Source organism: Rhincodon typus, chromosome 26 (genome assembly GCF_021869965.1).
Source record: "Rhincodon typus isolate 14 chromosome 26, sRhiTyp1.1, whole genome shotgun sequence".
NCBI lineage: Eukaryota > Metazoa > Chordata > Chondrichthyes > Orectolobiformes > Rhincodontidae > Rhincodon > Rhincodon typus.
Window position 1 is genome coordinate 22,760,669 of NC_063357.1, and position 20,900 is coordinate 22,781,568.

General features: G+C 39.6%; 1 protein-coding gene across 2 annotated transcripts in view; it reads right to left on the minus strand.

The window, feature by feature from the left end:
• Window positions 1–201: 201 nt before the first annotated feature.
• Window positions 202–20,900, minus strand: part of LOC109937486 (protein ABHD15-like) — a 44,990-nt gene continuing 24,291 nt past the window's right edge. The window contains exons 2-3 of one of the 2 annotated variants that reach the window (XM_048612754.1): window positions 4,968–5,239; window positions 202–1,670 (exon numbers count right to left, since the gene is read on the minus strand). In XM_048612754.1, the coding sequence (XP_048468711.1) occupies window positions 1,136–1,670; window positions 4,968–5,239 (807 nt within the window). In that variant the 3' untranslated portion in view covers window positions 202–1,135. Of the gene's footprint in view, window positions 1,671–4,886; window positions 5,240–20,900 lie in introns of both variants that reach the window. The other variant, XM_020536066.2, reaches the window with a different exon arrangement.

Genomic DNA, 20,900 nt, shown 5'->3' on the forward strand with positions numbered 1-20,900 from the left:
TTTAAAATATACATATCTTTCATATCTGTCATTTAAAAAAATTATATCTTATAACAATTTTAGTTGCGAGTTAGTCAGAATCTCCAAACTGAAATGAAGAATATTACCACTTATCCTTTAATCTGAAACTACTTGACCACTTTGTGTCTGTTATACAATGTACTCCATCTGCTTCTTATATAGTTATTGAGAGAACGTTGGTGATATTGAATATTTTATTTCAAAATTAAAAGCTAGAAGATAAATGAGACTTCCTGTAAAGGGGATTGGGGTGCAAAATGGGTAGGTTTCATGTCTAGGAGCAGATCACTGCTCAGGCACATTGAATAGATACAATAAATATAAAACCACAGATATGTAAAACAAGACATCCATCATTTTGAATGAATACATCTGTAAAACACCATTTTTCAAGTTGCACTGTTGGCAGTTATACATATTTTAACACTAAACTTCTCCACATTAACTCTTTGTATCAGCTGATGTCAAATGCAATCTTGAACTTACAAAATATACACCACCAAAAACATTTGTTCCAACCACACTGAATCATGAAACAGTAATCAGTATCCTTACTGTTACTTTCTTTTAATAAGTAGGTTGGAGATAATACAGAAGCTAAGCCTAACTTGCCCTTTGCATTTTGGCTTGTTATTTGAAGTTTCTCAAAAGCGTAAGAGATTAATTGTTGACTAAAGTGTTTTCACAAAGTTTAAAAATCCAGTTTGATTATAACAAACAGTTAACATAGCTCCATTTGTTATAGCAAACTTTACCCAGTTATCTCTGTGATATAAGATTTCCTATAAGACTCAAACACATTGGCAGGTCCCAATGTGAGACATTTTAACCCTTTTTTAAATTAATTTGTAACTTAAAATAATGGGGACTCTTTACCAGTAATGCATTGTATGTAGGTGCATTTTCATTAGTCAAAAAATGTTTTTTCTAGCTGCCTGGAAATTAATAAGATGTTCAAACCTCAACAAACATGAGCCCCATGAAAAAATGAAATGCTGAACCCTTATCTAGGCCAATGAGGTTTCACTTGATGATCCACATCAAAAAGGGCTGCATCAGTTTGACACTTGAGGTTATTAAGAGCAATCATTTCCTGTGTGATTCTAATTTTTAATCACCTGGTATAGGACCGCTGCCAGTTAAAAATATCATGGATGTTATGAGAGCAAAATGAATCTGTTTTGAAGCTGTTGCCTCTGCCACATTTATAAGACATGGAGTTTCCAGACCCCGCACATTTTCTTTTTGAAAAGCTTTTTGTCCTTTCCTCAGTCATGAAGAACTCACTGACAGATTTAAAATACTCTAGTAATACCTCATGACTCCATGCAGAGGACCTGCTCTTCAAGAAGCCACAATGGCCACCATGTTTAGTTAACAATAGGAAAAAATGGGGGTTAGTTTCGAAAAGCTCAAACGGCAGGGTCAAGTCGGGGTCCCCTCTGCATGGATCATCCTGGCTGCAAATACACAGTACTGGCACAGCAACCTCATCCACATCTCGTAATGGATCATTCTTCTCCCAGTACAAATCCCAGGATAGGTTGCCCTTCTTTGTTTGACAGAACAGTACCTCTTCCATCTCCTTCAAAGTACGTGTGGCAAACAACTTATCCATGTCAATGATCTCTCCCAGTGCAGTGGCATACCTGGAGTTAGTAAAAGCATTAATAGTTGTATTTTAAGTCTATAGTTAATTCAAACTTCATTATTTTACAGTGTTGTGAGAAGTCAATTTCTAAGATCCATTATTCAACTGGAAAAATAGTAAATTGGATTTAATCCTGTAATGTCCCTGTTTCAAATGTTGGATGCTGTCTATCACCCTGAAAAATTAATGACTTGATCTGATTAAACTCGGGCAAAATGCTACCCTTTCTCCAGCCTTCCTTTCCTCTGTAAATTTTTTGAAATATTGGACCAAGTGTCATATTTCATTAATTCATTTGCATCCCTTCAGAAATAATAGCAAGTGTGGCTGTTTAGTACTTATACTTACACAGAGCTTTACCACAGCAGCATTTTCCCAAAACTTCCAGGCATTGACTGTTTAAATCTCTCTCTGATTCAATGAAACTGTAATTTGAATTTTGGTCAATAAAGAGTGTAAGCCTCTATTCATGCAGTTATTAAAGAAGTGTTATTTAGGTCACTTGCTCTACATGTTTCTGTCAAATAAATCTCAAATTATTAATAATTGTTCACCAATAAAGTTACAATTGAATTTTTAGCAACAAACAATTTAATTTTGCAATGATTTATTTATAAATTCTTTGTATTGCCTTTTTCTGTTTTATGCTATTAATGTTTATTAATCTAATCTCTAACTGTCATTTTCCTGGGGTCCAGAAAAATGTGTACAATGTGTGGACAGTACGTAAAACTAATGATGCTTCTGACAGCAGTACTTTGGGGTCTTGCCTCAGGCCATATTTACAGGGCCTGAAGTGACAGCTCTTGGGTGTAATGATGACAGCCCAAGAAAGAAAAGTGAAGCAGCAGGTCTTAAGGGCTACACAAACACAATAAGTTAGATACTTCTAGGAGCATTAGGAATGTCCACAGAGGAAATAGTGAACTCTGATTGTGAGTGAAAATCTATCAAGAATAAATTGCAAATAAGCATTCTGGGCTCATCCTGTGAACCTAATAATGCTAGCAGAAAATTCTACATTTGGCAGTGCAAGACAAAAGAGTAGGAAATGCAGTATGACATCATTCAGATTGGAAGTCATGAGGGTGGCCCGCATAAGGTGTAGCTATTCAGCATTTGCTGAACGTAAGATCTTAAAAGTCATGGCAAACAATGGCAAGGCAGGAGGCAGCTTAGGCAACTGATGGCACCAACTGTATGCCAGAAGTGTAGATGCAGAGCTAGAAAACATTTATTGCATTTAACAGGGGAGGAAAAATGAGTGTAACCTTTGCACAGAAGTGAAACGCTTTACCTTTTGTCTACACCCACAGAACACATCCTGTCATGTACTGCTGTTTGTTTGTGGCCTACTTTTTTTTTCTAGGCAATCTCATATCCACCTACAAAACAATGTCACGTCACAAGAGATAGGAGATGCACACAGGCCATTACAAAAAGGTGAGATGCATGCAAAAGCAATGATACACATTCATTTATGTAAGGAAACTGATGATTCAGGATTAATCTAGATTAGTTCAGAGAATATTATTGGATGAACCTAATATTATGCTATGTTATTTAAACTGTAATCAATGTAGGACTCCACTGATATGACTATTTAACATCACTTGACAAAGGAATGACCAGAAGTTTTAAACAGAATACAAGTGACAAACTCTGTTACGGTTGAGTGAGGAATCTGTAAGTAAGAAGCTATTTGGTTCAGGTCAAAAAGTAGAGTTTATGGTCTTATTGTTATATGAGTCAGGCTAATGTGATCTTAGGCCAATACATGTGAGAAAGCTCTGAGGTGAAAAGTTGTTATTCAAAGACAATAGCTGTATTCTATACTTTACAATTGTAATGTCCTATTTAGAAAAACAAAACATTTTTTGCTAAATGTACTTAGAATTAACTTCTGTAGTAATATATGGCTCGTTTTGTAAACAGTATAATTATTATAGATTTCTATCATTGAAATTATATATTGATTGAATGTGTAAGGATATCACACTTACTCAATTTCCCTGCATTAACTATTGTGTATTTATATTTTTTACACAATTTGTATAACTTAAGTATTGCCTGCCATGTGATTTTATGTATTATTACTTAATAATTTTCTGTAGTAGATTTATGTTGTAAAAGTAACCTTTCTACTATGTTCCTTACTTTAAAGGTATTGTGTTCCAAATCTTCCAAAAGTAGAGAGAGGAAAAACACATTGAGCAGATGCCTCTAAAACAAATAAACATACATTGACGCTTTATTTCATAAAAGGTTAACCTTATACACATAAGAAAGAATCAATCAGGAGATGGGAGGAAGTGATATCACTAAGATGGCTATTACTGTTAAAAATCAGAAATTGAGCATACACTAACTGGCCATTCAAAGATTGACCCTGGACCGTTCAGGCACTGTGTCTGCATCACCCAGCCACTTAAGAATCTAATGATGCAGTGCTTGGACCAACTAGTGTTCAAACATAATTTTGATCATGCTATGAGTTACGATTTGAAAAAGGTTAATGAGGCTTATTTTTCAGTAGTTGTGTGTGTGCAGAAAGAATGAAAGCTAGAAGGGAAAAGAAGACACAGCACTTAGGGTTTTGGAGCAGTTGAGTCCACTATCTGGTTAAGTGTAGTTTCTGTTGCACTTGGTTTGTTAATTGAATAAATTTTAAACTTTTTAGAAATGCATTGTAAGTGTAATGGTCATGTACTTAGTCCACCCCCGCATGTTACAATTGAAAGTAAACTAGGTTTCAGAATCCCATGCTTATACCCCACCTCATAAAGCCAATGCAAAGGACTGTACAGATGTTTTGGGTGTGTTGGTCCTCTATATATTTATGAAAGTTTAATTTATCTGCAGGAGAAGTAGGCATTTAACAGAAAATTGATCATAATTAATTGAAAGAGGTCCTGCTACCCATCTGGTTCAATAGTGTCCTTTATAGATGAAAACTGATGTCCTTACCTGGTTTGGCCTACATGCAAGTCTTAACTATCCTCTGGGCCATTAGAGATGGGCAATAAATGCTGACCCAGCCAGCAATGCCCATATCCCCTGAATGAATATAAAAACCTGATGATATGACCTCATCTACAGGAGTAAAAAAACACCACAACAGAGCAATAATTATGTGACACTATCTGCTTCTACCTTACATAGTTCTTGATGCAGTAGCACATGCCCTTCATGTTACTTATCTGGTTAAACTCACCTGCTGAGCCAGGTTTTTTGGTAAAGGAGTACAAACCATTGATAAAGCCAAGGCAGTCCTATTTCAAACCATTCCTGATACCTGAAGACAGGTGAGATGCAGGCTGCAGATGTCACATAACTGGAAGATCCACACTCTCCAAGATAAGAGAGCAAAAGCCCAGCTCCTGTGCTCTCACTTACAGTGAAAAGTCTGGCATTTGGATGCTTGTATCGAATGTATCTGACTGCTTCCCTCAGATCAGATGGATCACCAAACTGTTGCAGCTTCAATGTAGTTAAAAGACTTCCATTCTGGCACCTTCTATTAAAAATCACTGGACGGTGGCCATAAGCCAGGGCTGAGGCACATAGCTGCAAAGACAAAACAAAGAATAGTGTAATTTAAAATGGAAACAAATCGAGTCTCAAGTCAACAAAGGCTTGGATAACAATTTCAGCAGCAGCTGAACTAAGGTAGGGAAAATTGCATAATATAACGGAGGTGCAAATATGTTATCCTACTGGAGTACAGATATATCGTCAGTTCATCTTGGGTAAAATATGACATCAAAGTAGTGACCAGTCTTGTTCAGCCTCAAGTAGTTTCCAGAGCAAGGAATGATGCTGGTGGTTAAGGAACAGTTTGTTCTGGGGGCCAAAGGTAGTAGCTTCAGTTTTCTAACATTTAGTTGGATGAAATTTCTACTCCTTGAGTACTGAATGTCAGTCAGAAAGTCTGAAAATTTGGAGGCAGCCTAATCATATCCCATAGTACTTCCGTTCATTTTCTGTATTGATGCATTACAGACAAAGAATTACAAGGGAGCTGTTCTGCCCTCAACTTTTCCTTGGTCATGTACGATCATGTTGCTTTTATTTTAAAAAATCTATTCTATTGTTTCATTAATGGGATAGTTTCAATGAGTTTAGCAAATATGTCACTGCCTTATTGTACACAATGAGAAGTCCTTGTTCAAATAAACTCTCCTGCACTTATCCAACATGACATGATTCTCTTTCAGATTTTTCCCCATGAATTGTGTTGCTTGGCTGATTTCTACTATAAAAATAGAAAGATATGTTCAATCATCACAACTCATTTACTGTGATCATGTGATAGCCATCTTGAAATTGCACAAGGGCAGAAACAAATTAAAATAAGTGTTAAAATTATCACAGGATACACCAACTTAGAATTTTGAGATATTAATTTATAATTCACATCAAATTATAGTCCATGTTTTTAAATATTGTCGATAAATTTAAAGTAGAATAGTTATGTTATAACTATCATTGATGATAAAGCTAATACTTATTATTGAAGGAATGCAGCATTGAATATTGGCAGTAGTCACTATCTGTATCATTGAAGGGATTGTCTTCACATATTAAATATTCTATTATACAGTTTTCATTACTACAAAGAAATCAAGAATTGATTCTTATAATAAGTATTCATTAGCAATTATAGACAGTTGTCATCTCATACTCCCATGCACATGAGCCCACATCTTGTTAGTGATATCCTAGAATTCTTAAGTTAGGATTCTAAGTACTAATATTGATAAGTGGATTTGTTTCTGCTGTGCAGTATATTCAAGATTTGGTCAATGCTACTTGAGAAATGTTTTCAACCAGTTTCACTCTAAACCCTGCAACCATCAAAGAAGAATATTGTGGTAAAACATTTCGCCACAGTCTGCCGTTGATTAGAGTTATTGTAAATGGACTACACTGAAGGCTCTCCACCTGGTAGTCAGCTTCTTTAATTAAATGTCTCAGGGAAACACCACATTACACTGTCTCAAATGAAAGAGTGTGTAAAAATCAGAGGGGAAATGAGTCACTACCTACACAGACCAGACATATTTTAAGAGCCTCTAAGGAAACTTTATAACTTCCAGATTCTCTCACTGGAGATGTTGTGATTCATAGGGCATACAGGAAGTGTTACAGTTTCACTAATGTCTCTTATATGTGAACGTGTGAATTGAATGCCACATCCTGTCTCATAATTATGGCATTCCATGCAGTTTTATTAAGTATAAATTTGAAAAGCAATAGATGTTTCTGTGACATCATAAAGGACAGTTCTGTGATAAGCAAGTTGTAAATCATATGATCATGAGAAATAGGAGAAGGAAAAAGGCCAATTAGGACTTTAAGCCAGCATTTTCACTCAATAGGGTCATGGATAATCAGATTGTGGCCTTCACATCATTTTCTGCCTGATCCCCATAACACTTGCCTCCCTCTCTGACTAGAACTCTGTCTTTACTCAGCTATGAATATGTTCAATGACCTCCATTGTTCTCTTTGGAAGTGAATTACAAAAAGCAGCAATCCTCTGAGAGAAGAAATTGCTCCTCATCTTGATCTTCAGTTGGAGCCCCCTTATTTTTAAACTTCGTTCTAAATTTCCCCATGAGAGAAAATTCACTGAGCACCTAAACTGTCAGTTTGCTTAGAATCATGTCCTCTTCTAAATTCTGAAGTTTATAGGCCCAAACTCTTCAGACTTTCTGCCTAAGAGAGCCCCTTCATTCCAGGATTCAACCTAGTGAACCTTCTCGAAAATGCTTCCAAAGCAAGTTTATTCCTTTGCATACAATACTCTTGTTGCAGACTCGCCAATACCTTGTACTGTTATAGCCTGACTTCCCTATATAGTCATACCCCATTCACCATGTACTAAAGGACAAATTTAGTTTAAATATTATTTAGTCCTGAATGGGTTGCATTTAAGCATGAGATAATGACCAAATGGCTTTGGGCTTAAGGGGAAATTCTTCCAGTGATTTGATTTTGTCTGCAATTGCATTTGATTAACACAGCTCCCTCTTGGAAGTATTGGAGCCATCCACTCATCCCTGAACGACCTACACTGAGCTGATTTCTCTACATTGCGGACAGCCATTCTGCCACCAGCAAAATGTTGCAAAAACTTCAAAAGTCGCTGGGGCCTCAACAACATTATTTAGCTGCCCTTCTCTGTGTAGCAGGCAGCCAATCTTCTTTCCAGCATGCCCTGGAGAAAATTCCCTGTGCCAGGACAATTCAGAACATAGAACTGTACAGCACAGGAATGGGCCCTTCGGCCGATGATGTTATGATACCAAACCATACTAATTCCTTCCACCTGTCCTTGGTCCATATGCTTCCATTCCTTGCACATTTCATGTCCTTGTCTAAAGGTCTCTTAAACATCCTGACCATATCTGCCTCCACCACCACCCCTGGCAGCATGTTCCAACTCCTACCACTCTCTGTGTAAAAAAACCTGGCCCTCATATCTCCTTTGAACTTGCCCCCTCTCATCTTAAATGCATGCCCCCTTGCTTTAGACATTTCAACTCTGGGACAAAGATTCTGACCGTCACCCCTATCTATGCAACACATAATTTCAAGACTTCAATCAAGTCTCCCTTCAGCATCCGCCGCTCCAGAGAAAACAACCTGAGCTTTCTTTTCTCTTATCGATCATACCCTCTAATCCAGGCAGCATCCTGGTATAGCTCTTCTGTACCCTCTCTAAAGCCTCCACATCCTTCCTGTAATGTGACAACCAGAATTAAATGCAATACTCTAAGTGTGACCTGACCAAAGTCGTATAAAGCTGCAACATGATATCCTGACTCTAGTACTTAATTCATCAACTAATAAAGGCAAGCATGCCATACACCTTCTTCACCAACCTATTTGCTTGAATAGCCACTTTCAGGGAGATATAGACTTGAATCCCAAAATCCCTCTGTACATCAATGTTGTTCAGAATCCTGCCATTAACTGTACACTTTCCCGTACCATTTGATCTCCCAAAGTGCAGCACCTCACACTCACCCAGATTAAACTCCATCTGCCATTTCTCCGCCCATATCTGCAACTGATCTATATCCCGCTTATCCTTTGACAAACTTCTACACTATCCACAACTCCACCAATAAGTCTACAAACTTATTAACCCACCCATCTACATTTGGATCCAAGTTATTTATAGAGATCAAAAACAGCAGAGGTCCTAGTACGAATCCCTGCAGCACACCACTAGTCATGGACCTCCAGCCTGAAAAACGACCTTCCGCCACTATCCTCTGCCTTCTACGGGCAAGCCAATACTGAATCCAAGCAGCTAAGTCACCGTGGATACCGTGCATCTTAATCTGCTGGATGAGTCTATCATAAGAGATCTTGTCGAAAGCCTTACTAAAATGCATGCAGACAACTTCCACTGCTCCACCCTCATTGATCATCTTTGTCACCACCTTGAAAAATTCAATCAAGTTAGTAGGACATGATCTGCCCTGCACAAAGCCATGCTGACTGCCCCTAATTAGGCCATGCTTTTCCAAATGCTCATAAATCCTACCCTAAGAATGCTCTCCAATGGCTTCCCAACCACCAATGTGAGACTGACCAGTCTTTAGTTTCCTGGATTATCCTATTTCCCTGCTTGAATACAGGAACGACGTTAACTACTCGCCAGTCCTACAGGACCTCTCCAGTGGTTAATGAGGACACAAAGATCTTGGTCAAGGCTCCAGCAATCTCCTCTCTTGCCTCTCTCAATAACCTGGGATAGATATCATCGGGCCCTGGGGAATTATCCACCTTAATTTGAGTAGAGGATTAGCAAAGTCTTACTTCAATTATGCAGGTGCATGGTTAGTCTGCACTTGGAGGTCTATGTTCAGTTTTGGTTCCCTTACCTTCGTAAGGATATTATTACCATAAAGGGAGTGCAACAAAGGTTCCCTACTCTTGTTCCCAGGGTGGCAGGATTGTTCAATGAAGAAGCCTTGGGAAAACTGAGCCTGTATTAGAGTCATAGCCATAGAGTCATACAGCACAGAAACAGACCCTTCAGTCCAACCAATCCATGCCAACCATAATCCCAAACAAAACTTGTCCTATCTGCCTGCTCCTGGCCCATATCCCTCTTAGCCTTTCCAATTTATGCACTTATCCAAAAGTCTTTTAAACATTGCAATCGTACCCACATCCACCACTTCCTCTGGAAGTTCATTCACACACAAACCACCCTCTGTAAAAAAAAATTGCCCCTCATGTATTTTTTAAATCTCTCTTCTCTCACCTCAAGAATGTGCCCCTAGTCTCGAAATCCCCCATCCTAGGGAAAAGACAACTACTCTATCTATACCCCTCATTATTTTATAAACTTCTATAAGCTCACCTCCCTGCCTCCTGCACTCCAGTGAAAAAAGTCCCAGTCCATCCAGCCTTTCTTTTTAAACCCAATCGTTCCATACCCATCAACATCCTAATAAATCTCTTCTGAACCCTCTTCAGCTTAATAATATCCTTCCAATAACTGGGCAACCAGAACTGGACACAGTATTCCAGAAGAGGCCTCACCAATGTCCTCTACAACCTCAACATGACATCCCAACTCCGGTACTTAAAGGACTGAGCAATGAAGGCAAGTTAACCACACTTGCTATATGTGACGCAAACTTCAAAGAATTATCTACCTGCACCCCTAGGTCCCTCTGTTCCACAACACTACCCAAGGCCCTACCGTTAATTGTTTAAGCCCTACCCTTCTTTGTTGTACCAAAATGCAATACCTCGCATTTATCCAGAATGAACTCCATCTGTCACTTTTCAGCCCATTGACCCATTTGATCAAGATCCCTTTATAATCTTAGAAAACCTTCTTCACTGTCTACTATGCCACCAATTTTGGTGTCATCCACTAACTTACTAACCATGCCTTCTATATTCTCATCCAAATCATTTATATAAATGACAAACAAAAGAAGACACAGAACTGATCTCTGTGGAACACTGCTGGTGACAGGACTCTAGTTGGAAAAGCAACCCTCTACCATTATAGTCTATCTCCTGCCGTTAAGCCAATTATGCATCCAAATGGCAAGCTCACCCTGAATTCCATGTGACCTAACTTTACTAATTAGTCTATCATGCAGAACCTTATCAAAGGCTTTATTAAAATGCAAATAAACAATGTCCAAGGCTCTGCTATCATAAACATGACTTCCCAACTCCTATGCTCAAACGACTGAGCCATGAAGACAAGCGTGCCAAATGCCTTTTTAACCATCCTGTCTATATGTGATGCAAACTTCACAGAATTATGTACCTGCACCCCTAGGTTACTCTGTTCTACAACTCTACCCAAGGCCCTAACATTAATTGTATAAGCCCTGCCCTTGCTTGTTGTACCAAAATGCAATACCTCATATTTATCCAGATTGAACTCCATCTGCGATTTGTCAGCCCATTGACTCATTTGATTAAGACCCCTTTGTAATCTTAGAAAACCTTCCTCACTGTCTACAATGCCACAAATTTTGGTGTCATCCGCAAACTTACCAACCATGCTTTTTATAATCTCTAGAATTTCAAAGAATGAGAGGTGACGTCATTGAAACCTCCAAAATACTTAAGAGGGACAAACAAGGTAGATGCAGGTAGGATGTTTACCTTGGCTGGGAGTCCAGAACCAGAGCCCCAACTTCAAAACAAGGGGAAGATACTTAGGACTGAGATAAGGCAAATATCTTTACTCAGAATGTTGTGAATCTTTGGAAATCTCTATTCCAGAGGGCTGTGAAAGCTCAATTATTTAGTATGTTTAAAGCAGGGACTTGCAGATTTTGAAATACCAATGACATAAAGGGAAATGAGGAAAGTTTGGGATAAAAATATTGAAATTAATGATCAATCAATATCATATTGAATGGTGGAGCAGGTTTGATGGGCTAAATGCCCCACTCATGTTCTTATGTTCCAAAGCAGTGCATCTTGTAAAAGTACACACTGTTGGCTAATATGTATCAGTAGTGGAAGGAGTGAATTTTGAAAGTGTTAGATGGGACCCCAATCAAGCAGGCTGCTTTGTCCAGAATGGTTTTGAGTTTCCTGAGTGTTGTGGAACTATCCTCACCCAGCAAAAAGAAGAATATTCTTTCACACTCCTGACTCGTGCCTTAAAGATTAGAACAGGTTTTAAGGAGTCAGGGGTTGAGTTACCCACCACAGAATACCAACTTCTGACCTGCTCTTGTAAGTATACAATTAACATGGTTGGTGCAGTTCAGTTTCTGGTCAACGGTAGCCCCTCACACGTTGATAGTGGTGCACTCAGCAATAGTAATGCCACTGTGTGTCAAGGGGTGATGTTTAGATTCTCTCTTTTTGGATATGGTCATTGCCATGAAATACGAATCTTAGTTACCATTTATCAGCCCAAACCTCAATACTGTCCAGGTCCAGGTGCTATTATGTTCACAGATTGGTTTAGTATCTGAGTAATCATGAATGTTGCTGAACATTGTGTCCAATAATCATCAAACATATCACTCTAATTTTATGATGATGGAAAGGTTATTCATGAAGCAACTGAAGATGGATGGGCCTTGGACACTATCCTCAGGAATTTCTGCAGAGATATCTGCAGTTGAGATGACTGACCTCCAATGATCACAACCATTTTCCTATGTGCCAGGTATGACTCTAACCAGAAGAGACTTATTTCCATTGATATAAGTTTTGCTACAGCTCATTAACACCATACTCAAATCAAAAGCTGCCTTGATGTCAAGGGCAGTAACATCACTTCACCTCCTAAGATCATCTCTTTTTCCATGTTTGGACAGATGCTACAATGAGGTCAGGAGCTGAATGGGCCTGGTGGAACCCAAAGCAAGCATGAATAAGCAGGTTAAGGTTGAATAAATGGCATTTGATAAACACTGTCGACAACTGCTGATGATTGAGAGTAGATCGATGGGACAGTAATTAGCTAGGTTGGATTTGACCCACTTTCTGGAGGACAGAACATATGTGGATAATTTTCCACAGCACTAGATAAATGCCAGTGTTGTAGCTGGACTGACCGACTTAGCCAGCGTGACTTGTTCTGGTACACAGATCTTTAGCAAAAAGGCTCAATGCCCTTTGCAGTATCCAGTACCTTCAGTTGTTTCTTGGTATCAGGTCAGAGTGGATTGAATTGGCTTAAGACAGACATCTCTGATACTAGGAACTTCAGAAGGAGGCCAAGATGGATTATCCACTCTGCACTTCTGGTCTAAGATGCTTGCAAATGTTTCAGCTTTGTCTTTTGCACTTATGTGCTGGGCTTCCCCATCATTGAGGATGGGGACATTTGTGGACTCTCCTCCAGAGAGTTGATTAATTGTTCACCATCACTCAAGACTGGATGTGACAGGAGTGCAAAGTTTAGATCTGATCTCTGCACATGTTTTTACATGTCCTCAGCTCTCAGAGATAAATAGGATATCATTAACAGTGGTGGTGCAACTGGATACTCTTGACAAACTGGCTTGCTGAATAGCCAAAAATTCTGAATTTAAGTTCTAAATTAGGACTGTAGCCTGAACCTCAAGAAACATTGTTTTCATATCTTTTCTTACCTTGGCTTAGTTTGAAAGGCAGGTTCTTGAGAGAAGATAAAGGCTAAAAGGACACATTGTACCAACCCCAACTCGTGGTCAGTCACTCCCACAAAAATTCATCTTTGGCGAACACTATTGCAGTGGTCTGAAAGGCACAAAGCAGCTGCCATACCTATTCAAGGGATTGCCCTTGACCCTTTGAAGCTTGGCAGGATTCTGAACGAGCAGTGGATGCAATCTGGCATAAGGACTCAGATTGCATACTCTTAAGATTTGCATCAGCTGCCAGTCTTGGATATCCAAAGATGGTATAATGATAAATTTAGTACACTTTTTAAGCACAGTGACTAAGATAGCAAAGGGCCAATAAATCCAAATACAAGCTACTGCAGCAACTGAAAATCTGAAATCAAAACAGTTGGAATTTCATGCTAGAAAGCATGCACTCAGCAAGTCATGCAGAATCAGGAAGAGAAACAGAGCTAATGTTTGAGGTTGTGATAACTCTTCATCAAAACATTTAGTAAAATGTTTTAGTGGCAGCCGTTTTAGTTATTGGTTATGATATAATGGCACATCATTCTGTCATGATATGTAAAAATGAACATGATTCTCATAGTAACATCATGACACGATGTTAACACGTGAATATTTCATATAAATGGACTGCACAAATCACTGCTGCCACATTAAATGACCATCCCCACAGAACAGATGGTGTATAGCAAGACCAATGATAAAGTGCTATCAATCAGTAATGCTAGAAGGCTACTCTCCTAAAGCCATGGCTACAATATAAGATCAACTGTGGAGGGCCGCAAGGGAAGTATCAGTTAGTAATTCTTCATTAATGTTTGCCCAATTATCCCATTAAATCACTTTTCAAAATAACCTGGCTCAGCAAGAGGGTGACTAGCAACATTTCTCCAAGTTCAGGTGGCATAGACTAAGCCCACATTGCCATTCATGCCCCAATTGAGAATATCATCAACTTAAGAAAATTTCACTCAGTGAATATTAAGCTAGTGTGTGGTCAATCACTTTGTCATGCACTTCAATGGCCACAGTTCTGGCATGTTTGAGCAATGAGACACACCATGCCTGTACACTAATCCTGATGGTATACTGGAGAGTGGCTCAGGGTTCATTTTCCAGCAATCCCATCAGCCATCATAATAATGGCACTCACAGTACCATCCAAATGTTTAGAGACCATTGGTATTGGTGCGTTTGGAGTGTCCAGGTATGACAGACAGAGAAGGCACTCTATTGTGTAAGGAATTTAAGACCCTAGAGCAACCTTGCAGTACTGTTACAGATGGCACATCACTGAATATAAAAAGCACAGTGTGAGTGGAGTTAGAACACTAAACTGAGAGAGAGTCTTGGGCGCACATGGATATGAATGCACAAAGAATGTAGATTAGCCTTTGCTTAACATAACAATGATTGAGAGACTGGTATATCTATGATTACCATATTTGTCATTATTTGATATTGATGTACAAATGACGTTACTTTGAAATCTAAGTATGAAGATAATTCCTGACAATGCCTTCTATTCCATAAACTTGTGTTTCTGATATTCCCCACACAGTTTCATTGGAACCATTATCAATGGATCAATGATCAATTATCACAGCAAGTGTTATCATCGATGTGGCCTCGGTGGTATGAAGGTATAGAGAAATCAAAGAGGACCAAATTCATCAGCAAGTCCAGGAACAACACTGCTGAACTACCACCATATGAATACGTCACAGCTGAAGGTCCCTTCAGGGTGCAAAGGAGGTACAGAAGGGTCAGAATCTATCTTCCAAAATGTCATTTCCTCCATATGAATGAGAGGTCATGTGTCTAGGATGGGCTGAAGAGCTAAAAGTTAACGATGATATTTGTCAACGGCATCAGAAGATGGATTATATAGGATGGGCTGAATGGCTAAAATTGTTGATGATACTCAACAAGCTGCTTAACCTTGGATGAGTCTCGTTAACATTCCTTTACGGGCCGAAGACAGCATCTGCAACTTGTTTTTCTGTAACAGTGTTTTGTCTTCTATATCTGCTTTCTTTGTGCTTGCTGTTTGTTACACTGTATGTGTGTGATAGAGAGAGAGAGAGGGAGAAAGAGAGGTGGGGGGAGAGAGGGAGAGAGATGGGGGAGCGGAGAGAGAGAGGGGGGTGCGGGGAGAGAGAGAGACAGACAGAGAGAGTTTCATTCCAAATCCTAGACTTTGCTTCGGATCAGAATCATGAACGGTGCCAGGGATGAGCTTAAGCCTCCGGATCAGCCATTGGTCCAGGGAACCCCCCAACGGACAGAAGGACGCGAGCCTTTTGCTTTTTCTAGAAGGGCATGAGACTTGTTTTTGTTTTTCTCTTCCGTTTACTATTACCACTATAATCATTTATTGTTACTTAATAAACATTCAGGTTTAAGCAAATTGCTGTGGTCGAGCCTTCTCTTAATTACATTTACCGGAATCTGAAAAGAACTGCTTGGATACATGCTGCGATCGAAGACACCATGCCACCACGGATAATGAATGTCCCAGGACACGGTCACTGAACCATGCCAACTGCTGGTGGAGACCTGTGACCTGAAGGGGTGGGTGACCATCCTATCCCATGGACTGTCAAGGTGATAGTCATGCTAAACCTTTACAAAACTCGCTGCTTCCAAGGAGCCACTAAGGACATGTGTGTGATCTCACAATCCTCGACCCACAAAATTTTCAAGACTGTTGCCAATGTAATTTGCGCCAGATCACATCATTTCACCTCATTTACCCATGAGGAAGTCATTGCTGCAGCTCAGGCAGTAGATTTTGCCATCATAGCTGACATCCCCTAGGTACAATGTACCTGGACACATGTTGTGTTGAGAGCAACAAATCATAACACAGTCAACGTCATCATTACAAAAGTGTCCCATTCCATCAATCTATAAGTTATCTGTGATCATTGGTACGACACCTTAGAATATAACACTAGGTGCACTGAAAGTTGCCATGATGCCTATATCCCTAAGAACCTTCACATTTCTGCTTCATTTCAAGGGCCAGATGCCTTACAAGGATTGTTACTGGGAGGTAAGGGCTACTCTCTGCAACTATGGCTGATCACACCATTACACAACCCCTTGACTGAGGCTGAGCATTAATACAATGCTGCCCATTCTGCAACCAGGGCCTCATGTAACAAATGATAGAACTGCTCAAGGTGAGGTTCTGATGCTTGGATCAGTCTAAGGTGTCCTTGCAGTACACTCCAGACAGAGTGTGCCACATAATCTGAGCAAGCTGTGCTCTGCACCATTGGAGCAGACGAAAAGCCGATGTGGTGGATGCTGAAAATTTAGGAGAGCAACAACGGTCTTCCAAGTAGGAAGATGAGGATGCTGCAAATCAGGAACAAAAACAAAGTTGCTGGAAAAGCTCAGCAGATCTGTTAGCATCTGTAAAGGAAAAAACAGAGTTAAATTTTTGGGTTGGGTGACCCTTCCTCAGAACTCAGGTTCTGAGGAAGGGTCACCCAACCCGAAACATTAACTCGGTTTCTTTCCTTCACAGATGCTGCCAGACCTGCTGAGCTTTTCCAGCAACTTTGTTTTTGTTCCTTAGGAAGATGAGGACATTGAACAAAAGGAACATCATCTTCTACATGATATAGAGTGCTGTACCATCAGGTGCAACAAACCAGACAGTTTTAGTAGAAGAGAGGTGGATGTAGTGATCATACATTGACTGTAAATGTGTTGTTGATCAAAAGGCAAAAATGGTCCCTGTCTGTTCCCAGAAGTAAATGCAGTTTTTCTTTGTCCTCTTTTCACTTTTGCTGCTGAATAAAAGTGAACATTTTCAACCATTTGAAGGCTTTCTGATACATGACTGTCCCACATTGAACAATTTAGAAGTTGCTACACTATGCTGAGCACTAGAAAAAGAATAGCACTTTCTTTCAAGGGGGTTCTATGATTGGATGATGCTAAGGATGAGTAACTTGCTGTGTAGCTTGATTCTTATTGCTGTAGGTATAGTTCACTGTTAATCAGACAGGTAAAATAAAATGTAAAATAGCTGTACATTTAAGAATATGAGCTTGTATTTATAACAAAGTGTCAACCGTGCTACCAAAGTACCCTCCGAGGAATTTATTTTTTTATTCTCCTCTCACTACATGATCTATGAAGGGTAGCTCCTGAATGGCAACGCTTGACTGAGTGCTTGGCTGAGCTTCTATTTTAGGAATAGCCAAAAGGACATCAAAAACCATTATATTCTATTTCTGTATCTGTCAGATATGGAGACACAGTATGCTATCATTGAGAAAGCAGCTCTAGTGGTTACTGTGAAAAGTTTTCTGATTGCATTCAGGGCTTCAAGGTTATGATTGAGATTGATCATAAACCTTTGGTCTCTCTTCTGGATACAAAAGTGTTGGTAAAAATGCCTCATCATGTATAACGTTCTCATCTCAAACTTATGAGATTCTTAAACAAGAAGACAGTGGAGCGAGAAGAGGTAGGTGAGATCCGAAACAAATACTTTGTGTTGGTGTTCACCAAAGAGAAGGAATTAATGGAGGATGATCTCAGTGAAGAGAGTATCAAGTTTCTAAGCCAAGTTGCTATTAAAAAGGAAGAGGTGTTGACCATCTTCCAAAGTATTCAGGTAAATAAGTCCCCAGGTCCTGATGGGATCTATCCCAGAATATTGAGGGAGGCAAAAGAACAAATTGCTGGAGCATCGACAGACATCTTTGTATCATCTTTGGCCACAGGCGAGGTCCCAGAGGACTGGGGAAAAGTCAATGTTGTCCCATTGTTTAAGAAAGGTAGTAGGAATAAGCAAATTATAGACTTGTGAGTCTCATATCGGTGGTAGGGAAATTATTGGAAAAGATTCTCAATGACAAAATTTACTTGCATTTAGAAGCAAATGAACTTATTAGGGGTAGACAGCATGGTTTTATGTGGGGGAGTTCATGCCTCACAAACTTGATTGAGTTTTTTGAGAAGGTGACGAAGATGTTTGATGAGAGAAAAGCAATTGATATTGTCTACATGGACGTCAATAAAGCCTTTGACAAAATCCGTTATGGCAGATTGGTACAAAAGGTGAAGTCACATGGTATCAGGGGTGAGCTGGCAAGATGGATGTAGAACTGGCTTAGTCATAGGAAACAGAATGTAGTGGTGAAAGTATGCTTTTCAGAATGGATGGTTGTGACTAGTGATGTTCTACAGGGATCAGTGCTGGGACCTCTGCTGTTTGTGGTCTATATAAATGATTTGGAGGAAAATGGTCTAATTTGTGGACGATACAAAGATTGGTGGAGTTGCGGATAGTGTGGAGGATTGTCAGAGGATACAGCAGGATATAGATCAGTTGGAGGCATGAGCAGAAAAATGGCAGATGGAGTTTAATCCAGACAAATGTGAGATGATGCATTCTGAAGGGTCAAGTATAGGTGGAAATTACATAGTAAAGTGGAAGGTATGAAGGTTTTTTTCCCCAGGGTGGAGGGGTCAATTACTAGCAGACACAGGTTCAAGGTGCAAGGGGTGGGGAAGTTTAAAGAAATGTGTGAGGCATGCTTTTCACACAAAGGGTGGTGAGTACCTGGATTGCGTTCCCAGAGGAGGTGGTGGAAGCAGACAACTATAGCAGCATTCAAGAAGCACCTGGGCGAATACACGAATAGGAAGGGAATAGAGGGATATGGATCATATAAGTGAAGACAGTTTTAGTATGGAAGGGCAAAATGTGTTGGCGTAGGCTTGGAGGGCCAAAGGGCCAGTTTCTGTGCTGTATTGTTCTTTATTTTAAAACTCAAAATGTCCAAGGCAAGAATCAGATGCCAGCAGATGATCTTTCCAGAGTCACAGGTGATGTATTCAAAGATAAGGGGTAAGAAGTTTAGAGGGGATATGGAGAAAAGCTTTTTCACCCAGAGTGTGGTGGGAATTTGGAACTCACTGCCTGTGAGAGTGGTACAGGCAGAAAGCTCCATAATGTTTTTGTATTTAGATATGCACTTGTGATACCAAGGCATACAGGCTATGGGCCAAGAGCTAACAACTGGGATTAGAATAGTCAGGTGGCTGTTTTGACCGACATGGATGCAATGGGCAGAAGGGCATATTTTTGTGCTGTAGATCTATGACTGTGTGACAAAGATTTACTTTGAACAAAAGCAACACTTCTCTATCATCAAAGATTTACCAGTTTTGATGATTGACTGGTAATTCTGGATTCATTATAGAATGACATTCTTCAGAGGATTCACCAAGGGCAGTTAGGCATGACCAACTACAGAGCAAGAGCTTGTGGGGATATTCATGGCCAAGGATCCCAAAACAGATACATGCTTGGGGTTTACCATTGAGTAGAAATTGAACCAGTATAGCCATATAAATACTATGACCACATGAGCTTGTCAGGGTCTAGGAATCCGCAGCAAGTAACTCAGCTCCTGATTCTCCAAAGCCTGCAAACAAGCCGGGAGTGTAATGGAATACTCCCCAGTTGTCTGGATGAGTGCAGCTCCAATAACACTCAAGAAGATTGTTGCCATTCAAGACAACATTAGATTATTTATCCCTGATTTATGAAGAGACTTCTTTTGGAAGCAGTTCAGAGCAGGTTCACTAGGCTAATTCATGGGATGAAGGAATTATTTTAGTAACATTTGAGCAGATGGTGTCCGTACCCATTGAAATTTGGATGAATGATAGGTGAACCTACTGAAACATTTAAGGCTCTAAGGAGGTTCAACGGGGTAAACAATGAGAGAATGTGAAGGAATACAGAACTAGGGGCAAAGTTTCAAAATTAGGCATCTCCCATTTAAGACAAAGAAGAGGAGGAATTTCTTCTCTCAGAGAATTCTTATCCTTCTTTTCCACAGAAGGCAGTGGAGGCAAGGTCATTGAATATATTAAAAATGAGTTGAACAAATTTTTTGATCAATAAGGGAGTTAAGAGTTTTCAGGGCAGGTAAGAAGTGGCACTAAAACTATAGTCAGATCAGCCATGATTTTATCAAATGGCAGAGCATGCTTGATAGGCCAATTAGCCTACTACTCCAAGTTAACTTTCCAGGTAAAATTTCTGAACCCTGAAGTCCTTCTGATAAATATCCGCTACCATCCATGACTAGTATCCAGGATTCACTTCTCCTTTCTAAAGTGTGGTGACCAAAACTGAACTCTAGTCACAACGTAATCAGAGTTTCATAAAGATTCACTGTATAATGTCAATTTTTGTACTCAGTACCTTCATTTATGAAACTTAAGATTTCATATATTTTGCTAATCACTCCCTCAATATCGCCTGCGACATACAAAAATCTACGAGCCCCACCCTGCTCCTTTAGACTCTACTTCTCAGACCTGTGCCATTTAATCCATATTGCTTCTCAATATCACCTCTGCCAAATCTAAATAATACTTAAAATACTAAGGAGATGAATTTATAAAGCAGCTGAATGGGAGACAGGAAATGTCTGTCGTAAACCTGGTCCTCAACACCAATTATACCAGCACCCTGGAGCAGGTTATTAGTAACTAGGAACAAAAACAAAGTGTTGGAGAAGCTCAGCAGGTCTGGCAGTATCTGTGAAGGG